Here is a 22,001-nt window from a genome sequence, read left to right on the forward strand (position 1 = left end):
TTCGAGTCCTCTAAGGCAGAACCAGTGAGGGATGTTTCTGAAGGCCCAGTGCTGAGAAACTGCCCGTTTCTGGGCTTGGCGATGCCCTGTCAGCCCCGGGCACCCAGCTAGAGAAAGCTTCACCACGCCTCCACAGAGCCCTGAAAAGCTGGCCTAGCAGGCCTCGCTGTTCATTCTGATTTCCGTAATTCAAGTCCCGCATGGAACAGCCAACCTCCTCCCCTGCCCACGACAGTCCTGGGCAGCAGCTGCCGGAGAGAAGTGCGTCGCCGTGCTGTGCCTGCTTAGTCGCTCCGGCGTGTCCGACTCTTTGCGACCCCATGGACTGTAGCCCGCCAGGCTCCTCTGCCCATGGGATTCTCCAGGCCAGAATACAAGAATCCCTTCTCCAGCGGATCTTCCTGACCCAGGGATCGAACCTGAGTCTCCTGCATTGCAGGCGCATTCCTTACCAGCTGAGTACCAGGGAAACCCAAGTGCATCCATGCAGGTTGTTACACCACTTAACCAGTAGAATTAAGTGCCAGCGCTGTCAACCTGCGGCAGCTTTGTTGCGTTGTGGCAGCCTCTCCCCACCCCAGGGCACGTGGACAGGAACAGTGCTCGGCGCCAGTGGGGAACCGGTGTCCAGGGGTGAAGTGCCCATTCCCCTGGTGGTCCAGTGCTGAAGAACCCGCCTGTCAATGCAGGAGACGCAGGACTCAAGTGCTCGATTCCTGGGTCTGAAAGGTCCCCTGGAGGAGGCCACGGCACCCCACTCCAGTGTTCTTGCCTGGAGAATCCCTGTGGACAGAGGAGCCTGGCAGGCTGCAGTCCACGGGGTCGCAGAGAGTCAGACACGGCTGAGCGCACGTACGCACACACGTGCTGATGGGCAGACCCAGCTGCCCAGCTTCTGGACGCTCTCTGGACGCAGGCTCTGAGCAAACGCTGACATGGCCCGTTCCCTCAGCCTTTATCAGCTTCGGTCATCAAGAGGGCTGTGGTGCAGGTCTGGTTCTCAGAGCAGCCGGCCCCGGCGTGGTCTGCTCGGGCGTCCTGTGCTGGGCTCCGCAGGCGAGGGCTGAGGCGGGGGCCGGGGGCTGGGGGCCTGGGTGTGGCGACCCTCACTGCTCCCCCACCTGTAGGCGAGTGCTCCCCCGGTCAGGCAGAAGGCATCACGGCCCTGCGCCCGGAAGCCCTCCTCAGCTGCCAGCTGCAGTTCAAGCAGGATGTCTTCGACTTCCCGGCACGAGACGTCTTCACCGTGGAACCCGAGTTTGACGCCACCCTGGGTGAGCCTGCGGGTCTGGAGGGGAACGTGACCCGCACGCTGGGTGTGCCTGTGGTGTGTCTGGCTCGCAATGGCAGTCTGTCCGTGCGGCCCGTGTCTGTCAGGAGCCTGACCTGGGGACGGATGTGGTCATCCTGGCATCCCACTGCGACCTCTGGGAGGGTTCACGCTCCTATGCCAGGCGCCGGCCTCTCCCAGCGGCTGCCTCCACCCGGGGAGAGGACGCACTTCCGAGCTGAGAAGCCTGGTCCAAGCCCTCTCCTGGTCTTCTCACTCAGCTTGGAGGCTGCTGCCCTCAAGACCTGGGAGGGAAGGGTGGTGCCCTGCGCCACCCGCGTGATGAGGCTCTGGCTGGGGGCTCCACGGAGGCAGGGCCCTCATTTGCTCTTAGAGTCCCGGGCGACTCTGGAGTGGAGCTGCTCCGCAGACCTGCTGACCGGAGCCGGGGAGCTGGCGGCCGGCCCCACGGGGTGGCTCTGAGAGGAGGGCCGCCGTCATGGGAGCCGCAACTGCTCAGGACAGTCCCCGTGGCGAGCCTGCACGGCACCCAGCTCAAGTCAGTGTTGCCGTGAGTCTCTGTGGACAGGCGTGCAGCGAGTTGCTCGGCTCTTTCTGAGGATGCGCGGCCCGGTGTCACCCGATGAATTTGGCTGCAGGCTGAGGCGAGGCCCTCCTCTGTCCACTCCTAGGTTCCTGGGGACCAAGCTCGGGCTCAGCACAGAGCAGGCCCTCAGCTGTCCCAGGCCCTGTGCATTCGCCCGCACAGCCCCACACGGGCTCGCTGTTACCCCCACTTGAAGGACACAGAGTCAGCCAGGAAGCCGACTTGCTGGGGGCTCCCAGCTGGTGGTGGTGGGGGAGGAGGAAAGGAAGGGACCGGCCTTGAGGCGCCTGGCTGGCAGGAGCATGGGGGGGACCCATCCCAGGCGCCCTGGTACCTGCTCACCAAGCCTCCCAAGGCACCCTCGGCAGTGGCCACTCAGCCCAGGCACCTGCTGTGGGCCAGGCGTGGACCCCAAACAGTCCCAGCCAGGCAGCCGTGGGACCTCCTGCAGCACCCGGGGCGCTGGCTATGGAGGGGTCAGCCCCGCTGGGCGTGGGGCCAGTGCTGGGCCGTGGTGTCAGTTCACCCGTCCCTCACCCCCTCTCTGAGCTAGCCTGGTGGGGCCCCAAGATTCAGAGATGGACCTGGCATTCCTGCCCAAGGGGAGTCCGTGAACGGAGGATTCCAGGACACTCGGGAGCTCTGGGCCCAGAAAGGGGGCCCATGGCGGGCGAGGACACTGAAGAGGGCCTTGCCAGGAGGCCCCTGGAGGAGGGCATGCCTCACCTGGGCGCCTCCGGGGGGAAGGGGCGGTGGCAGGGCCTGGGTGGGGAGGGGCCCGGGCAGAACGGTGCCCCTGTCCCCGCAGGCCGGTACCTGTGCTCCGTGACGATGCTCCCGCTGACGGACCGGCAGCTGAAGCACCTGAGCCTGAAGCGGACGGCGCTGCTGGTCACAGCGAGCCTCCTGGGCAGCCCCTCCCCCATGGAGCAGGTTGGGGCCGAGGTGCCCTTCAGCCCAGGGCTTTACGCCGACCAGGCCAAAATCCTCCTGAGCAACCACTACACCAGCTCCGAGGTGAAGGTCTTTGGTGCCATGGAGGTTCTGGAGCACCTGGAGGTGAGTGCTGAGCAGGTGGGAGCCAAGGCCCCTGGGAGGGGGAGGCGGGCAGGACCAGCTGCAGCCATGAGGTCCTGGGCCGCCTCTCCTGGAAATGAGCACAGAGCTGGACTCTCTTGACCATCCTTTTCCCCAGAGCAGAATCGCTGTCTATTGTTCAGTCATTAAGTCGTATCCGAGTCTGTGATCCCGTGGACCGCAGCACGCCAGGCTTCCCTGTCCTTCAGTGTCTCCCAGAGCTTGCTCAAAGTCATGTCCATTGAGTTGGTGATGCCATCCAACCATGTCCTCCTCTGTTACCCTCTCGTCCTGCGGAAGGGCATCAGGGTCTTCCCAGCACTGTCTGTCGGCCCGTGTGCTTGTGTGAGGGGCGTGGCTGCTCCTTTCCTCCGCAGCACGTGCTCAGCAAGCACGTCACGTGTCCGCGAGTGAGTTCAGGGCAGGACGGTGGTGACCGAGAGCAGGGCGAGCGGCTCTGAGCCCCCACCTATCGCAGGTCCTGCACACGTGCCGCAGCAGGTCCCCAGCCCTGGGCCTGGGCCGCCCCGTGTGCTGAAGGGTGGCGTAGGACGGGGGCTCCAGGGCCCGGCAGCACGGGAGGGGCTCGGGGCGCCGTGTGCAGGGCCCGCCGGCGTCTCCTCGGCCTTCTCCGGTCTCGCTGCGGCACCCTCGGGTGCAGAGTGAGGCAGAGATGAGTCGGCTGCTGACGGGGGAGCGTCTGCTGGGCCCTGGGCTGGGCTGCTGCTATCTGACAGCCCAGTGGCAGAGCCCCGGCTGCCCCCTCGGGAAGCGAGCTTGGGGGCGGCTCGCAGAACACAGCACTATTTAAAAGGAGCTGTGGCACTGATTTGTCCTTTTGAAAAGCACCCAGCCTAGACAGCGTGCTCCTCTGACTGTGGGTTGCGCGTCTGTCAGCTGGATGTGCCCAGCCAGCAGGGCAGTGTGGGTGTCAGGAAGAAGTGGGGGTGCGCCCCGCAGCCCTGGGGCTCCCCAGGTGCCAGTGCGGGAGATGCGAGAGACGCAGGTCCGATCCCTGGGTCGGGAAGACCCCCTGCAGGAGGGCACGGCCGCCCACTCCAGTGTTCTCGCCTGGAGAATCCCATGGACAGAGGAGCCTGGCGGGCCACAGTCCACAGGGTCGCGGAGAGTCGGACACGACTGAGCCAGCTTTCACATCCTCAGCCCTGACGTCTCTCCCAGGTGAAGTCGGGGTCCCCAGCCGTGCTGGCCTTCATGAAGGAGAAGTCTCTGGGGCTGCCGAGCTTCGTCACCTACACAGTCAGCATCTCGGACCCCACGGCCGGCAGCCAGGGGCCTCTGTCCACCTCCCTGACCTTCTCCAGCCCCAACACTGACCAGGCTGTCACCATCCCAGTCACCGTGGCCTTCGTGATGGACCGCCGAGGCCCGGGCGCTCGTGAGTCACGGGACGGGGGCCCCCGGGGGGAGGGCAGTCAGTGTGGTCCAGCAGGAGCGGACCGGGAGTCTGGGGGCGGGAGGAGCAGAAACGCACCTGCCCCCCCGCCACCCCCTGCTCCGAGCGAGTGGCCGAGTCACGGGCAGGCGGGCTTCGCTCCTCTCACCCCCATCTGCACTCAGGGCCCGGAGGCCTTGTCACATGTAGCTGAGCTGCACCCCTCGAGCATGGCCTTGGCTTTCGGGGCAGCACGCCCCTGAAGGAGCAGCAGCTGAGCCTCCTCCCTGCTCCTGGAGGCCGGGCCCGGGCCCAGGGGGTGGGCTCAGGAGATGGACGGGGCGGCCCCGGGCCCAGGGGGTGGGCTCAAGCAGCCAGAGATGGACGGGGCAGGCCCTGGGCCCAGGAGGTGGGCTCAGGAGACGGACGGGGCGGGCCCCGGGCCCAGGGGGTGGGCTCAGGAGAAGGACAGGGACGGGCCCGGGGCCCAGGGGGTGGGCTCAGGAGATGGACGGGGTTGGGCCCCGGGCCCAGGGGGTGGGCTCAGGAGATGGACGGGGCAGGCCCTGGGCCCAGGGGGGTGGGCTCAAGCAGCTAGAGATGGAAGGGGCAAGCCCTGGGCCCAGGGGGTAGGTTCAGGAGATGGACGGGGTTGGGCCCCGGGTCCAGGGGCTGGGCTCAGGAGATGGACGGGGTTGGACCCTGGGCCCAGGGTCTGGGCTCAGGAGATGGACGGGGCGGGCCCCGGGCCCAGGGTCTGGGCTCAGGAGATGGACGGGACGGGCCCTGGGCCCAGGGGCTGGGCTCAGGAGATGGACGGGACGGGCCCCGGGCCCAGGGGGTGGGCTCAAGAGATGGACGGGGCGGTCCTGGGCTGACTGGGCTCGAGCCCGGCCCCTCCCCCCGAGCGCGGGCACAGCCCTTGGGGCTCTGCGGGCGCGTTGGTGACTGTGTCCCGGGTTGCAGACGGCGCCGGGCTCTTCCAGCGCGTCCTGGACTCCTACCAGGCCATGTTCTTCACCTCTTCGCCCTGTTGGCCGGGACAGCAGCCATGATCATAGGTGAGCTGGGCGCACCGCGTCCCCACCCCCGCTCCATCTGCCCCGCCGTCCCCGCCCCCAAACTAATAGCCGCTCCTGCCTGTCAGCCTACCACGCAGTCTGCGCGCCTCGGGAGCCCCCTGCCACGCCAGCTCTCTCCCCGAGAGCCAGCCCTCAGCACAGCCCTCACTGTGAGTAGACGCCCCGTGGAGCGGTCCGGGGATGGGGGGACCCCAGGTCTCACAAGGCTCGGCCCTGGGCGTGAGTTGCAGCTGGGCTGTGAACCCCAGAGGGCAGGTCCAGGCGCTGGCGGGGGAACGGGAGCTGGTGGACGCCGGTCCTGGGCAAGGAGAGCTTTCCCCGGGGCACACCAGGCAAAGTGGAGGGGCTGGGGCCAGGGACGCCGGGTCGGCCGGTGCGCCCCGCAGCTGGTTCCCACCCACTGCTGCTGCTCCCTAGGGCTCTCAGCGGGGGGCGGATGGGCTGACTCAGGGCAGAGGGTTTGGGCGGTCCGAGGAGATGCTGCTCAGAGAAGGATCCCGTGGCTTGCTCCTCTTCGTAACCCAGCGGTCTCTGCGGTCCGAGGCCCTGGGGACCCGTGAGTGGCGCCCCCTGGGGCTGCGCAGTGCAACCTACGCCGCTGTACAGGCAGCCCCGTGCCTCCCAATTCCCTTCCAAGGGTCCCTCCTCTACACAAAGAGTCCTTGAGGGGCTGTCTACTGACCTACACGGGGGCCTGGCCTGGGTGCGTGGGGCCTGTGCATTTCTTGGAAGAGGACACAGCTTTCTGTATAGATGCACATTGCTGGGTAACAAGACCGTCCACGTGTCGTGGGCCCAGAGTCACAGCCCTCGTCCGGGCTGGCTCTCAGGCCTGTGACGCCCAGGGGAGGCCGTAGACTGCTCAGCAGCTCGCCCCCCTGTGTTGACCCTGCTCACAGAGCCGTCCTGTTGTTGACGGTCTGTTGGCCTGTTGGTCAGCTGTCCTGCAGTGGGCGCCCGCCTGGCAACCCGCATCCCCCAGCACACGCCTCCCTGTTTTGCGGGAGCTGTGCCGGGGGCTTCACCTTGCCCCCTGAGCACTCCAGACCCTTCCACCTACACACGTTGGAGTCTGTTCTTACAGCTTTCACTGCCCAGATGGACAGGCCCCTTTCCCCAAGTGCGCCCTGGATGGGACGTGGTCCTGGGATCCTGAGTCTTTGCCCGGCAGGCTGTGCGCTCTGGGAGGTCAGGCTGGGGCCCAGGCCTCTGGCTGTGCAGCTCAGCAGGCCCCTATGGACCCTGCCTACCGGCCCGGGAGCCTGGGTCACTTCCTGACCATCGTCTGGCCTGGGCCTGCGGGGTCCGCGGGCGTCGAGGTCTCCCTTGGGCTGACCACGTCTCTCTTCCTGCCTAGATTTCGCTGCCTCATGGCCAACACCTTCCAACGCACTCCCTCCTGCCCGCCGAGCCAGCCCCGCCTCGGGGCTGTGGAGCCCACCGTACCCGTCCCACTAGGCAGCGGGCCGAGACCCTGGGCCCCCACCGCCCCCGGGGACAGGCCTGCCGGGTCCAGCCTGGAGCGAGCCCCGGCCCAGCCGCCACTGCCACCATCTCCGCCGCCCCCTGCCTGTAGCTGGAGTCTAGGCTGTCCCCAAGAGCTCAATCTTAACATGTAGGAATTTAAGTTTGTTGTTTGGGTTTTTTTTTTTTTTGCTTTTATTGTTGTTTTGTTTTACTCAGAGTCTTGCAGAGGCGAAGACTTTGGCTCCCTCCTCGACCTGTTGTCTGGGGTTTCTTGAAGAACACGCAGCTTTTGTCATTTCGGGGTCTCTAGAATCACACCGTTCTCAGGACTTAGAGCAGGCGGCCGTCTTTGGACCAGGGCTCTGTAGATGCTGTGACAGCAGCGTTCTCAGGGAAAGGACTTTGTCAGTGATGTTTTTTATTTGTGTGAGTTCTTTTCTCTCTGGAAACCCAGCATTTCCCCCGTCCGGCTCCTGCTGGGAAATGATTGGAGTGAATGGACGCGAGTGGCCTGGGCCACCCCAGGGCTACATGAGGAGCCTCGGGGCTGGGCCAGGGTGCCCAGCTCAGCCTCAGGGGCTGCTGAAACTCCCAGAGCCGGGAGCCTTGCCTCCTGCCCCCACCGAGGGCCGCTGTGAGCGGAGAGTCTCCTCTGTGGTTCTTTGTTTTCCCGGCGGTGAACTTGGCCTCTGCCCCAGGGGACAGCCCGTCCTGCCTGTCCCCGCTTCACTATCAGCACAGGGGCTTCAGAGTCGAATCAGGGAGGCGTCCTTGACCTGGAGCCAGGCGCCGCCCGTGAGCTCAGACCTCTGCCCACGCACAGGCCCGCGTTCTCCGCCCCTCCTTCTGTACGAAGCACCTCGCCGATCTGAGCCTCCGGCGCCCTGCAGGACGGGCTCCCTCAAGGCAGCTCCCTAGACGGGCCAGGGAGGAGGCAGCTCGGAAAACGGCCTCCCGCCCAGCCCTTATCCATGTGGCAGCTGAGACCTCCAGGACGCAGCCCTCCCATGGCCGGGGAGCCGCACCACCCCAGAAAGCCCCAGAGCCTGGTGCGCGTGGACCCTGCCATGGGGCCTCCAGCTTTGACCCTGAGCCGTATGCCTGAACCTGCCTCAGTCCTTTGGGGCTGGACCATGCAATTTATTTTTTTAAAGCTAGAGACAGGAAGAATTGTGCCTTGGCATATTACTTGAGCTCAAACTGACAACTTGGATGTAAATAGGCGCATTTCTACTTGGTTTATTTAATAAAGCTCGATTTAGTTTCTTAACACGAGTGTGATTATTGCCGGAGCCCCATGCGTCCTGCCCGGAGCCGACCCAGGGCTGGTGTTGCCGCTTCCCGTTGTGTGAATATGGGGAGCGGGGCTGCTCTATGGGCTCTCTTCTCTGGCTGCACACCCAGGCCCCCCTCCCCTCTGAGGGATCTCTGTGACCATCATTAGCCCCACTGCCCCACCCTGGCTGGTCCAGCCTCGAGAATGGGAACAGACCTGGTGTGTCTCCAGAGTCTGGTCCACAGGAACACCTAGAAAGCATGTAATGATACCATATGCCCCTGGTGGCTCAGACGGTAAAGAAGGTGCCTGCAGTGTGGGAGACCCAGGACAGAAGAGAGTGGAGAATCTCCTCTAGAGAGATTGTCCAGAGAATCCCATGGACAGAGGAGGGTGGTGGGCAAAGCGTTGGACACAGTTGAGTGACTAACACACCCATATGCACACATGCTCAGTGCAGGGCCTGCCTGGCACGCAGCACTCAATACAAGTCAGCACAGCCCTCAGGCACGCCCCTCAGTGGCACAATAGGGCTGCCAGGATCCAGGTATCACATCACGACTGGACACGGCAGCGTCCAGAAGAAGCGCAGAGACAAACCCTCCCCGTCTCTTTCTAAGGACCGAAGGCTTCTCTTCTGGAAGGCTCCTCAGCAAACAGCTCCCACCTTACCTGTCAGCCAGAGTTGGCGTCCACGGCCCTTCCCAGGCCCTGGAGGAGAGGGCCACGGATGATTGTTCCTTCAGGAAACAATCACGTATGGTGTTCCTTCAGGGTTGACTGCAGGTCGGGGTGTCGACCCCCTCAACTTCCTCCAGATGAAAATGGAAAGGTGTCAGGGTCTGCCCAGCTGGCCTCCTCACTGATCACCGCGCCTTTCTCCCTACGCTCATCTCAGGCACTCTGAGCCCTGACGGAGCTGGACGGACACCCGGGCCTACGGCCGAGAGGTCTGGGCTTTCTTCTCTCCAGGCGTCTCCGTCATCTTAAAGCACGTGCTTCTGGAAACAGCCAGACCCGGCCGGAGGCCAGGGTGTTGACAAAACCCGGTGACTTGCCTCCATTTTCTGTTCCCAAGCTAACCAAGCAACTTTCACTCTCTCAAGGGTGCCAAAAAATGCTTTCAGCACCATTTCGTGCTAAAAATATAGTACTGCATATAGGGTTTTTTTTTTTCTCCTCTAGAATTCCTAAGTTTGGCCAAAAAATAACTCTGTTTCTCTCTGTCTCCTCCTGTTTCTCTGTGTCTGTGTTGGGGGCGGGGAGGGGGCCTTATTGGACATGTTACATCTCAAGGTCTGAGACACCAGCTCTGAGACAGACCACAGCCTGGCTGTCCAGGTGGGTGAGAAAGGCACGGGGTTTACAGATGAGGTGGCTGAGGTGCAGGCCCACCGTCTGCAGTGGGAGGGGGCTCGTGTTCCCCCGTCTGCAGAGCGGCCTTCCTAACACCTGGCTGCCTCCCTACCTGCCAGCCTGTGGTGGCACCAGGGTAATAGGTGGCACGTCGGCTGCACGTTCATTCCAGCCCTCCGCCTCCCTGCACCTCCCCCGAGGCTGAATGCATCCCCCCACCACCATGGAGGCCACGTGACTTGCTTTGGCCACTGGAGTATGGGTGGAAGTGACCACGTGTCCATTCAGAGCCTGGGCTTAAAGAGGCCTCACCAGCTTCCCCCACCCTCCATGTGCTTCTGCCATTGACAGAATCACAAGGAGGCCCAGGGCACCCGAGGCACGCGTCCCCATCCCCAGCCACCCGGCCTCGGGTGTGAGTGATGGCAGTTACAAACTCACCGACGCTGGGGATGGTTTGTCAGGCAGCGTTACCACAGCAGTAGGTGACTGCTACAAAGCGCGGCATGAATTCCCTTCTGGCTGGACCCTGTGGGGCAGCTTTCTGCCGCTTGTCTCAGAGTCTGAGTGACACGGCTGCGGCCTCGGACCCCTCCCCTCCAGCCTGTTCGCTCCTGGGCTCTGCCTGGAGCTGGACAGGGCTTCCTGGTGGCCTTGACAGGAGCGGGAAGCACGCCGTGTCAGCGCCCGAGCAGGCACTCAGGCAGGTGCCGTGGAGGCCAACCACGCAGGGCCTTCCTCCCCGGAGCCCTGGCTTTCTCCTCCTCAGGCTTCTTTCCCGCCTCATCACCCCAGTGGGCCGGGTGACGACCAGGAGCAAGAGAGGAGGTGGGGGACACGCGGCCCCCCGGGGCTGGGCTGGGGTGGCCACGCAAGCCGCTGCTCTCCAGTCTCTTGAATAAGGCGACTCATGAATCTGAGTCAAGGCCCAGGGACAGGCTACCTTGGCTGGGGGGGCACTGCAAAGTCACGGCGTGAGAGGAGGGGTCAGGAGTGAAGGTCATTAGCAGAGAACAATCATAGGTCATCCTTTTCTTTATTGTTCAACTCCCTTATCGTGCAGATGGGAAAACTGAGGTCCAGAGACAGGAAGGGACTGGCGGGGGCCGCCCCTGGGTAGTACACCAGGCCCTTCTCCTGGCGGTCAAGGTCGCTCCTCCTCCCCCTGGAGTAGCCACCCAGGACACAGGGACCCATTGGTGGATGGCGGGGGCCTTTCCCCCACGACTGTCTCTCAAGGAGCCCGTCTGGAGCCCCAGTTTTAACATCACATGAGGTGAGCGATCTCAGTTAGAGAGAGATGGGAAGAAAACGAAGCCAGAACCATGGGTTTGGGGATCGTCCATCCTCCTGCTGGGTTTTATGTTGTATGTAAGCGGCGCACATTAACTCCCGAGGGGAGGACTTCATTAGCGGACTCATCAGGTGACCACTTTCACCTGGGGACTATTTACTGAACGCAAATGGAGACGACTGTAAGCACCAGGAAGGTGGCAGCCCGTTTTCCCTTTGCTCCGTGGCTCCCAGGTACCGTCGCCCTGGGGTGGTGGTGGCTCGCCCCTTGGGTCCTTCTCCACGGAGCGGGGCGTGTCGGGAGGCCAAGGGCAGCAGCCCAGGGAGCCTGGCCACTGCAGAGCGCCTGCCTCTGCTGCTCACCTGCAGGTGGCCGGGACCTCTCAGAGCCTCAGTTTCCCCATCTGCAAAGCGGCAGTAGTCAGGCGGCCTCTCCTCCACAGTGTGCTATGAGCTTCCACGAGCTGCTGTGTTAGACCCCCAGCGTGCTGGTGAGCAAGCCCATGGCACTCAGTGACTGTGAGCCGCTCTTGCTTCGTCTCCCTGGGGGTTGGAGGCAGCCCACCCTCGCTCTCGGGGGCCGTGAAACCTTCCCCGCCGGAGTCCCTGCTGCCGCTCACCAGGCCAATGGAATCAAATCGCAGGCAGGTGCAGGCTCACAAACGACGGGACAGCCCAGCACGTGACCCCAAGAGAGCGGGGCTGAGGGTGGATGGCCTCACCTGCCAGGTGGGAGCAGAGCCCTGCGGGCCCGTTCTTCTGGTTTTCTAGAGACTCAAATTCCAGCTCGGGGGAGGTAAAACCTTCCAGTTTATACATATTGGTAATAAAGTTTAAAATATGTATATATTTTTAGAAAAACCAACTTGTGGGGGCCAAAGAAACCTGCTCTCAGGCCACCAGCTTTCAGTTGAGTTTCTTCATAAACAGCAAACATTCTGGCATGTGCATGCCCCCAGCCCCTTCTTGTGTCCCTGGCAGACACTGCTAATCACTCCCAGAACTCTCTCTCTTGCTCGGGCAGGACTCTGCCTTGGACTCCCTACAGTCCAGCATTCCGGCAGCCACGGCCAGTTAGCTGGTATCAGCGGAAGTGAGGAGTCCCATCTTGCCCACTAACCTACTCCCAAGCCGCTCATTTCAGAGGCAGGAAAGGACTAGTTTTAGCTCACTCGTAACCAGACGTGAAAGGATCTGCTTTGCTTTGGCAGCTGACAAAGATAGAGGGATGGATAAAGGATGGGGGTGTGTGTGTGTGTGTGTGTGTGTGTGTGGTGTGTGTGTGGTGTGTGTGTGTGTGTGTGTGTGTGTGTGTGTGTGGTGTGTGTGTGTGTGTGTGTGTGTGTGTGTGTGTGTGTGTGTGTGTGTGTGTGTGTGTGTGTGTGTGTGTGTGTGTGTGTGTGTGTGTGTGTGTGTGGTGTGTGTGTGTGTGTGTGTGTGTGTGTGTTTCTTCGAAAGTATAGGTTTGGGACTGAAGCATCTTAAAATGCAGGAGATGTAGGCCCTGCCTCCTGCCCCTACTGCCCACCGGGTCCAGGTTGAGGGCATTGATGGGCAGAGGTAGGGTGTTTGTGTAAATGTAATACTTTATTTTCAGGAACCACTGGAACGACATTCGCCCCCCTGTGGGGGAGGAGAACAGGAGCTCATGGTCTAAATCAAAGGAAATGATCAAGGCGCCCAAGTTGGAGGCAGACTCCTGTCGGCTGTCAAGCCGGTAATTTTGTTCCCTGAGCCGGGAGGGGTGAGGTGCTGCTACCACCTCCAGGAGATGCTGGCAGCCTTTGTCAATGCCCTGCTTCCCCAGGAGCTGGCAGGGTGGGAGTTGGAGGGATGAGTCAGACAAGGCTTCCTTCTGGTGGGGCAGGGGGAGACCCGGCAAGGCTCAGGGCTGCTCCTATGGGTAGGGCGTGCTGCAGCCTCAGCAGAGGGACGCAGCTGGATTGGAGGAGGCTCCTAGGAGGAGGGGAGCCAGAACCAGGCGTGGGACACCGTCAGAGGGGCTGATGTGAGCCGCAGGTTAGAAGCTGCTTTTGGAATAGGAAATGGCAACCCACTCCAGTGTTCTTGCCTGGAGAATTCCATGGACAGAGTAACCTGGTGGGCTATAATCCAAAGGGTCACAAAGAGTTGGTCATGGCTGGGTGACCAGGCATATCAGAAACTCCCAGCCTCCTCTGGGGGCAGTTGAGCGGTGGGAAGGAACGCACTGAGGCCTGGGTTCATGTCCTCACCCATTTGGGACAGAGTTATGGCCTGTTGTTCTGGGTATAAAAAGCTCTTGGCTCCCAGACTAGGGGATGCAGGGAAGTGCCGATTTGGGGTGATGACTCAGTGCATTCAAACAAGGCCTCCTGTGTCCCCCAGGCCTGTGGCATTCCCCAGGGACGTGCATGGCTGCGTTGAGATGTTCTGAATTCAGGACACCTGGAGAGAAGTCAGTTAATTAACTTCTAAAGTTAATTCTTCCCAATCTAACTGACCTCTTACTCTTTTTAAGTTTCTCACTTTTTGAGTGACAAATTGGATAAAGCCCACTTTCAGTACGATTTCACATAATTTCAGATTCTGAGTAGGTTATTTCATATGACAGTTAAAAGCTATTATACCAAGTCATGGTATAAAATATTCTAATTATGGGTCAATCCTCATTGTATTTCAACTTGTAAAGTGTTTAATATGCTCTGTGTCCTACTCATAAAAGTATACCTTTAAACCAAGGATGAAAGACCACAGATGTCACCTTGGAAAAACTGGGGGGACTGAGTTTTATCGAGATGCTGTAAGGGAGCAGGCACAGAGCTGTGAGCTCCGCTGTGTGCGGTGGGGAGCCTGCCCCCCGTATGGCAGGTGCCTGAGTGGGCATGTAGTGGCCAGCAGCTGCTCAGAGGGGTACCCTGGGGGTCACTGTGTGTGTGAACGTGGAGTCCCCTCGGAGACAGTTGGCAGGATGACTGCTCCGCCCAAGGAGAGTGGACGGGATGTGTTTGGGGGAAACGTGCCCTCACCTGACCTCTGCCCCTTGGCCCTTTAGCCAGGCTCCCCCAGACTTCCGGTCCTGACTGTCCAGCCAGGCCCTTCCCCTCCCAGGGCCTCAGCGTCCTCCTCGGCTCTGATCAGATACCCCAGCTCCCAAAGCCTGTGGGTCCAGGAAGGGAGCAGACCCAAGGCCGGGGCCCTACCTGCCCGCCTGCTGCCGCAGCCGCGTCCCCGGGGAGCACAGCTGCCACCCCGGGGCTGCCTTGCTCTTGGCAGGCGGGAGACGGAACTGCAGAGGCCCCAGCGGGGTGGGGGTGCTGGGTGGCCCAGCGGGCTGGTTCCTCTGCCAACCACGCCCTGATTTAACCAGCACGGTGCAGCGAGGCCCTGAAGGGCAGCGCATGTTACTGCCTGATTCAGAACACCTGAGCCGCCTCGGCGCCTCCCACCCCAAGTGGGGCGATGCTCCGGGCAGCCCGGGCTGGTCGTCAGCCTGCTCCACTGCTCCTCTCGTCTGCCTTCTCTGCGGGCCTGACTCCCCGCTCCAGGGCGGAACTCTCCTCCCTCCCGCACTTTCCCTTCTTCCTCTTCCCCTCCTGCACCCCTCCCCGCCTCCTCCCCACCCCCCAGCCTCCCCCCACTTCCCATCCTTTTCCTATTCCCCCCCATCCTTCTCCCGCGACACCCTACAGCCTCGCCGCTCAGACTCTGGTCCTCAGATGGACAGCGTGGGTGCCCCCGGGAGCCTGTGAGAAGAGCAGACTCTCAGGCCGCACCCCGGCCCTGCTGCGTGGGGGCCTGCAGTTCAACAAGCCCCCCGGGTGACTCGTGTGCACTTCTCTAATTACAGGGCAATCAGAGCTCATTAAAGCGGCAAATGCCGCAGCCTCACCTGTAGCCGCTCAGCTGATTGCTGACTCCGCTTTCAATTTGCCCTGCTTTCTTCCCAAGGGTTTTCTTTTTTAAATTTTATCTTATATTGGCGTATCGTTGATTTACAATGTTGCGTTGGTTTCTGGTGTACAGCAAAGGGATTCGGTTATACATGTACCCGCTCTTTCTCGGATTCTTTTTTCCATGTAGGGTATTGCAGAATGTTGAGTGGAGTTCCCTGGATTCAGTGTTCATCCCAAACCCCTAATTTGGCAAGGGTCGCCAAGAGGAGGGGACAGCCCTTGCAAAGATGACCAGAGGGAACCAGGAGGCGGGGAGTGGGTGTGTCTGTGTGTCTGTGCTGAGCAGATAGCGGCGGTTCCAGGGAAGGGCAGCGCAGAGGTCAGGAGGGGGCTGAGGTGGTGTGGCTCGGGTTTGCTGTAGGCACTGAAGCGAGTGAGGTTAAAGGCTGGACCAGGCCACTGTTTTCTCTGAAGTCAGAAAGCCCCGGTCCAGATTCTGACTCCACTTCCCACATGCTGTTTCACTGTGAGCAATCCGATCTGTGCCTCAGTTTCCTTCCCCGGAAATGGAGGCCGCAGTGGTGCTTCCATCGATTGAGCGGACGTGAGATTAAACGAGGGAATCCACGGAAAGTACTGGGAAGCGATCCTGGCGTGTAAGGGCCCAGCTGGAGCCCAAGGCCCGGTGGTCCACTGCCTTGAGCCTCAGCTTCCTCAGCGGCGGTGAGGGCTGCCCTCTCCTGCAGGGCGGCTTGTAAATATTCAACAGCCAACAGCGGGCATGTGCCTGGCCCTCTGCCTGGCAGGCTTGGCTTCTCTCGTGGAGCTGGCACTGTAGTGGGGGAGACGGAAAAAGCGTAAACAGATAGCACAGTTGCAGAGATAGTGCTAAGAACCCCGAGAAATACCAGACAAGATGGGAGGGGACGGGATGAAGGCGGAGAGGACCCTGCTTCTGTTTGGTGGTCGGAGAAGACTTTTCTGCAGCGACGTGTGAGTCGAGATCTGAGCCAAGGACTCGGCAGAGACGGGGAAGGGGTGTTCCGGCCGGAGGAACAGCCTGTGCAGAGGCCCTGAGGTGGGAGCGCCCTGGGCCTGACTGTGGGACGGAGCAGAGGCCCCGAGGCTGGAGCAGGGTCCCAGGTTTTAGCGAACGAAAATGCAGGGCACCCAGTTAAAGATCTGAACAGCAAAAGATTTTTTATTGTTGCTCACTCGCTCAGTCGTGTCCGACTCTTTGCGACCCCATGGACTGAAGCACGCCAGGCCTCCCTGTCCTTCACTATGTCCCAGAGTTCGCTCAAACTCACGTCCATTGAGTCGGTGATGCCATCCATCCATCTCATCCTCTGTCGTCCCCTTCTCCTCCTGCCCTCAATCTTTCCCAGCGTCAGGGTCTTTTCCAATGAGTCTGCTCTTTGCACCAGGTGGCCAAAGTATTGGAGCTTCAGCATCAATCCTTCCAATGAATATTCAGGACTGATTTCCTTTAGGATTGACTGGTTTGGTTAAAAGGATTTTTTAATATAAGTGTATTCCAAACGTTGCATAAGCCATTTGTTGTTATCTGAAATTCCAGTTTTACTGGGAACCTCTATTTTATCTGGCAGTCCTACGCTCGGGGGAGGAGTTGTGTGTAGGGGGAGTGATTCATCAGCCTGATGGAGGCTTGGCCGGCCTGGGGAGGTGGTTGGATTTCTTTCTAAGGATCAGGGTTAACAGGCCCGAGGCCTCCAACCTGCGTGCTGGCCCAGGCGCTGCAATGGCTGGGCCTTGCAGCTCAGTGGGTGAGGTGTCTGTCAGGGACCCCGGAACAAGAGGTTTGAGCCACTCGCTGTATTGAGAATTCTCCAAAAGATGACTCATCGCAAGTCACAGACTGGATCCCAGGCTGCATCCCTCCCAGAAACGACAGGGAGGGGAGGCGGTCGGGGTGGTGGGAGTGATGTTAAAATTAGAACCACTGTGTTCTCCTAATTACAGATGCAGTCGGAGCCCTGGGAATCTGTGACGGGCTTCCTTGCAGCCCTCTGGAAGGGGGCGTCCACCATGTACGCGTTCACGAGGAATCGGGAGAGGGTCTCCGGGGCCGCTGTGTGCCCAGGAGGGGCCCAGGGGGAAGGTGGGGCTGGGTGTCCACACTGCTCTGCGGCTGGCAGCGTGAGTCCGTGACGTCAGGCCTGCCCTGCTCCCTGTGGGCCTCGGGGGACGGATGGGGGCAGAGTCAGCTGCAGGAGAGACTCCCGGAGGCGGCGTCTGGGTCCCTCACGCGGGCTCTGCTGGCCCCCTCACGCGGGCTCTGCTGGCCCCCGGGGCTCAGCGCTTGCCGGATGAATGAATGAGGGCGCTTTGGCCACCCCCTCCTGCTCGGGGCTGGGCTGTGTTAAGCCTCGCGCTAGGCCCTGTGTGGGCGCCTCCACTCCACGTCACAGCAAACAGATTAAAAGGCCCCCACACGCCTCATTAAATAGAATTTATATATAACCTCACGGCAATGAGTGGAGATGTCACAGACTAGCTGACTGCGGTTCTGTTCTGTGGACACTTAATCACACATTTATTCATTTTGACACGTTAGTATGTTTGTCCTCTGTCCTCCACCCCCCTGACCCCCACCCCCATCTGCAAAACAGTTGCTGGGCCCCCGACAGCCTCCTGGCTACAGGTACTCTGCCCCCTGGCTAAGCAGGCGGCCTTGTCTCAGGGCCCCAGTGCCCCCCCTAGCCTGTCTGTAAGGGGGACGGTGGATGCGGTGACCACCTGGGTGTGTCCTCCCATGCGGAGGCTTGTCAGAGCCCCCCCGCTTCCTTCAGAGACAGGGGGTGAGAGTACCTGCCGCCCTCACAGGGCCATTGACTGCCCGGGGCCCCAGCATCAGCACTATTCTTATCCCCACTTTACAGGTGGAAAGGCAGAGGCTGGGAGGTGAGCACAGCCCTGGGGGACCCTGGCCCACCCAAGGAGGTGTGGGCCGAAGCGCATCATACACCCTGGGCTCGGGCCTGTTGCCCTTCAGTCCTGACCGTGTGAAGGAGCTGCTGACGGGTCTTCAGCGCCCCCCTGGACTATGGGCCACCAGGCTCCTCTGTCAGGCTCCTCTGTCCGTGGGACTTCCTGGGATGCCATTTCCTGCTCCAGGGGATCTTCCCGACCCAGGATTGGATTCACGTCCCCGCACCTCCCGCGCTGGCAGCTGGGGTCTTCACCGCTGGGCCACCAGGGAAGCCCAGGCCTCTGTAGTGAACGTACCGAATCCTCACCACGAGGCCACCAGGGAACGCCCCTAAAAATATTTTTGTTTAAAACAGTAAAGAAAAAAAATTAAATGTGTGTTTTCTGTATACCCAGTAACAGCAAAATTCACGAAGGCAGCATTAAACATTTTTTACTGGAGTCTAGTTGATCTGCAGTGTTTTATGTTGACTCCTTCCTTACAGCAAAACGCTTCCGTTATCCACACGTCCATATTCATTCTCATACTATTTCCTGTTACGAGTTATCACGGGATGCTGACTGGGTCCCTGCGCTAGGCAGGAGGCCCTTGTTGTTTGTCCGCGAGGTGTGTAAGAGTTCGCCTCTGCGAACCCCAAACTCCCAATCCCTCCCCGTCCTCCCCTCGGCAACTGCGCGTGTTCCCTGCATCTGTGTCTGACTCTGTTCCGCAGACGGGTTCGCGGGGGTTGTGTGTCAGGCCCTGCATCTGCTGAGTGAGACCATGTGGTAGGTATTTCCCTTCCTCTTGTCTGATTTGCTTTGCTCAGTGTGATCATCTCTAGGGCATCACTCCATTTCCTGGTGGCTGAGTAGCAGTCGATTGCACGTATCTGTGTGTGTGCATGGGTCCCATCTTCTTTATCCGTCCCATGGACATGTAGCGTGTTTCTGTGTCCCGGCTGTTGTCCGCAGCACAGCCATGAATGTGGGGTGCATCTGTATACGTAGGGGTCTTTTCAAACTGTAGTTCTTTCCTGGACATATGTCTAAGATTGGGATTGCCGGATTATATGGCAACTCTGCTTTCAGTTTTTTAGGAACCTCCGCACCGTTTTCCACGGGGGCTCTTCCCACGAACAGCATAGCATTTATTGTTTGTGGACTTTTAAATGGTGGCCATCATGAAGGCAGCATCTGAACGGCCGACTTGAGGGTTCTGCGGGGTTGGGACACAGTTATCATGCCATGTGCTGTTCAGTGGCCAAGTCGTGTCTGGCTCTTTGCGACCCCGTGCACTGCAGCACGCCAGGCTTCACTGACCTCCACTGTCTCCCAGTTTGCTCAGATTCACGTCCACAGAGTTGGTGATGCCATCCAACCAGCTCACCCTCTGCTGTATCTCCTCAGACAAACCAGTCCACCTCTCTGCGTCGTCCCATTCCTGATAAGGATTGCTAATGCAGATAAGGCCCTGTGCTAAGGATCTCACACTAAAGATTCCTATTTCTGATGGTCTTCTCCTTCCTTGAAGGGCAAGTCAACGTGTGCCATACAGGTCCAGCAGACAGTGGACCAAAGGCACGTGGAGCCACAGGCCCACGTCCTGATACTCGGTTCTGTGCACACAGGCGCCAGGAGCCTGGCGCTGGGGTTGAGAAACACAGTGAAGGACTTCAGTTTCATGGCAGTTGGGCACGGTGCTCTGAGTCACTACAAGGAGCAATGTTGTAGGACCAACTCCAGACCAGGTACCTGCTCCTGCAAGGTGAGACGACTGAGGAATGAGGATCCTTCCTGATGTGCAGAAACAAGGTGATTGATACAGTGACTTTAATCACCAAGCAGCTTTATCTAGAAGAACCACAAATTGCTCCTCAACTACTCAGAAAGAGAGGGGCTTGATGGCCATCTCTCAGGATTAGCAACGTGGAGCATCATCAGGACAGGTGAGGTGGCTGGGAGGTGGCCAGCAGAGACTCCAATCCCCAGGGAGCTCCTGAGACACCTTAACTCTCATAAACTTGTGCTCCTGGACCTTTTGAGAGTCCTGTTTGAGTCTCTGCCCTTACTATTATTTTTTGGCCTCGCCATACATCATGTAGGACCGTATTTCCTGGACCAGGGATCAAACCCACGTCCCCTGCAGTGGAAGCTTGGAGTCTTACTCACTGAACCACCAGGTAAGCCCCCCCACCCGAGTCTCTGCTTTTTGATAGGAGAGTGGAAGACGTTAACCTTTATTGTGCTTTTGGTTTGTTTAGACTTACTCCGCCAGGTGCATTCTTAAATTGATCACATGATCTATTTCATTTTTCCTCCCTCAACTGCTTTGAAAATTGTGCCTTCTGTCTCTGTTTGCCTAGTGAATAATTGTATATTTGCGACACACATACTTAGTTTCCTAATAATGTTTATTGTTTAACAGCATCTCTGCTCCAGCCTGGTCTCTGTGAAAGCTGCTAAATCCCGGAGGCAGGGATTAGGGAGTCGGGGAGGGGCTGCATGAGGTCTTATGCATCCACCCTGTGCCAGGCACTGTCTCTGTTTCCACGTATGAGCTTTATTTATCCTTAGAGCCTCCTGGAAAGGAGGGTTAGTCCTTCCATTCATGCATGAGTTGAGTGACACTCAAGAGCCAAAGACGGTGGTCCAGGGCTTATCAGCAAGTGGGCGGCCAAGCAGGAGCTCTAAGTCCTGGCTCTTTCTGGCATTTTTTGTCTGTCTGTCTGTATAGTTCACTGCTTGTCTGCATGTCCTCAACGAAGAGCCAGTGAGCTGGAGTGTGAAGACAGTGTCAGAGGTGAGTGTGTGCAGGGGAGAGAGGGGAGAGCTCTCCCCATGGTCGACTGGTGCCTGCTTCTTGCCAGTGGGTTCGGGGTGTCTGAGAGCCCCACAGAGCCCTGGGGGGGCACGCCCTCCTGCCCACACGCTCCAGGGAGGACTGCTCTGCTGATTCGGGGCGGGGGCTGCCTCTCTCTGCCACTCATTCATCAGATGCATCCTGAGCCCTTCTTGGTGGCAGTTCCTGGGAGGGGGGCAGTTTGGGGATCGGAAGGCATCTAGGCGAGGTGAGAGAGAGCCGTGCAGAGGAAATAGGGTACCTGGAGATTCTTTGTTCCTTATTATGGCTATGCTTTGAAAAGGTAATACATGCATGGAAGACAATATCTGAACTTTACAAAAGGCTATAGAGTCAGCCTTCTCTCCACCCCTAGGATGTTGCTGTTATATAAAAGGTAAAATATACATGAGGAGGTATAAAAAAAATCCAGCGGTGCCCACCTTTGGTATTTTCTGGAGCGCATCCTTCTGGAAAGAGTCTGTACAAATCCAAGGGCATGACTCTGCATGCTCCTTTGTGTTTTGGCGCTGCTGGGAGGAACCCACACCTGCTGCTCTGCGCCTGACCCTCATCACTTCCTTTAACCTGAAGGTCACCCTTGTTGGTCCATAGAGAACAACCTTGGTTGAGGCCACAGACATTCTGTGAAAGGGACTGTCCATGATGCCTTGGAGCTCGTGAGTGGGTTTACTGTGGGACGCACTCCTGAGTTTGGAATTGTGCACGTGAGCGTCGAGGAGGGCTTGACCCCAGCTGCCTTCAGAGGAGCGCGTTCTCCGAGGGGCGTGTGCTGCTGCCACCCCAGCCGTGACAGGCTTAGCGCGAGTCGTCCCGGAGCTCCATCAAACTGAAGACCGTCTTTTAAACAGAGCAGCAGAAAGAGCCTCGAGAGAGGCCCCCAACCCGGGGGCTGGGGAGCTCCTAGGTGGGCTGCACGCTGGGCCTGGAGAAGCTGGTTCCCCACCTCCCGGCCGCCCACCCGCATCGCCCGCCTCTGATAAGACTCGGGAAGAGCGGTCAGACTCCTTCACTGAAGCCGTGCTAGCAGATATGGTGGCGTGTTTTTCCTTTTAATAGCTTCAGTGAGACATAATTAACATACTACACAATTCTCCCTTTTAAAGTGTACGAGTCAATGCTTTTCAGTACATTCACAGAGTTTTACAATCAATTTTGGAGTATTTTCATTTCCCCATAAAGAAATCTTCATCTGCCCACCAGTCACCCACCCCCTCCCCTCAGCTGCCACTGGTCGACTTTCTCTCTCTGTAGATCTGTCTATTCTGGACCTTTCGTGTAAATGGAACCCTGCACTAGCTGCTCCTTTGCGACTGATTTCCACTTAGCATCATGTGTTCAGGGTTCGTCCATATAGCAGGTGTCAGTATTGTATTCTTTTTTTATTAACGAGTAAATATTCATTACGTTGTCAACAGAGGTCCGTCTAGTCAAGGCTATGGTTTTTCCAGTGGTCATGTATGGATGTGATACTTGGACCGTGGAGAAAGCTGAGCACTGGAGAATGG

General features: G+C 59.4%; 1 protein-coding gene across 1 annotated transcript in view; it reads left to right on the forward strand.

Moving 5' to 3' along the window:
- The window catches only part of NUP210 (nucleoporin 210), a 93,575-nt gene extending 85,406 nt beyond the window's left edge, over positions 1-8,169 (forward strand). The window contains 7 exon segments of the mRNA XM_018038268.1: positions 1,128-1,274; positions 2,686-2,936; positions 4,137-4,353; positions 5,317-5,370; positions 5,373-5,411; positions 5,498-5,581; positions 6,790-8,169. Of these exon segments, the coding sequence (XP_017893757.1) occupies positions 1,128-1,274; positions 2,686-2,936; positions 4,137-4,353; positions 5,317-5,370; positions 5,373-5,411; positions 5,498-5,581; positions 6,790-6,890 (893 nt within the window). The 3' untranslated portion in view covers positions 6,891-8,169.

Source organism: Capra hircus, chromosome 22 (assembly GCF_001704415.2).
Source record: "Capra hircus breed San Clemente chromosome 22, ASM170441v1, whole genome shotgun sequence".
Taxonomy (NCBI): Eukaryota; Metazoa; Chordata; class Mammalia; order Artiodactyla; family Bovidae; genus Capra; species Capra hircus.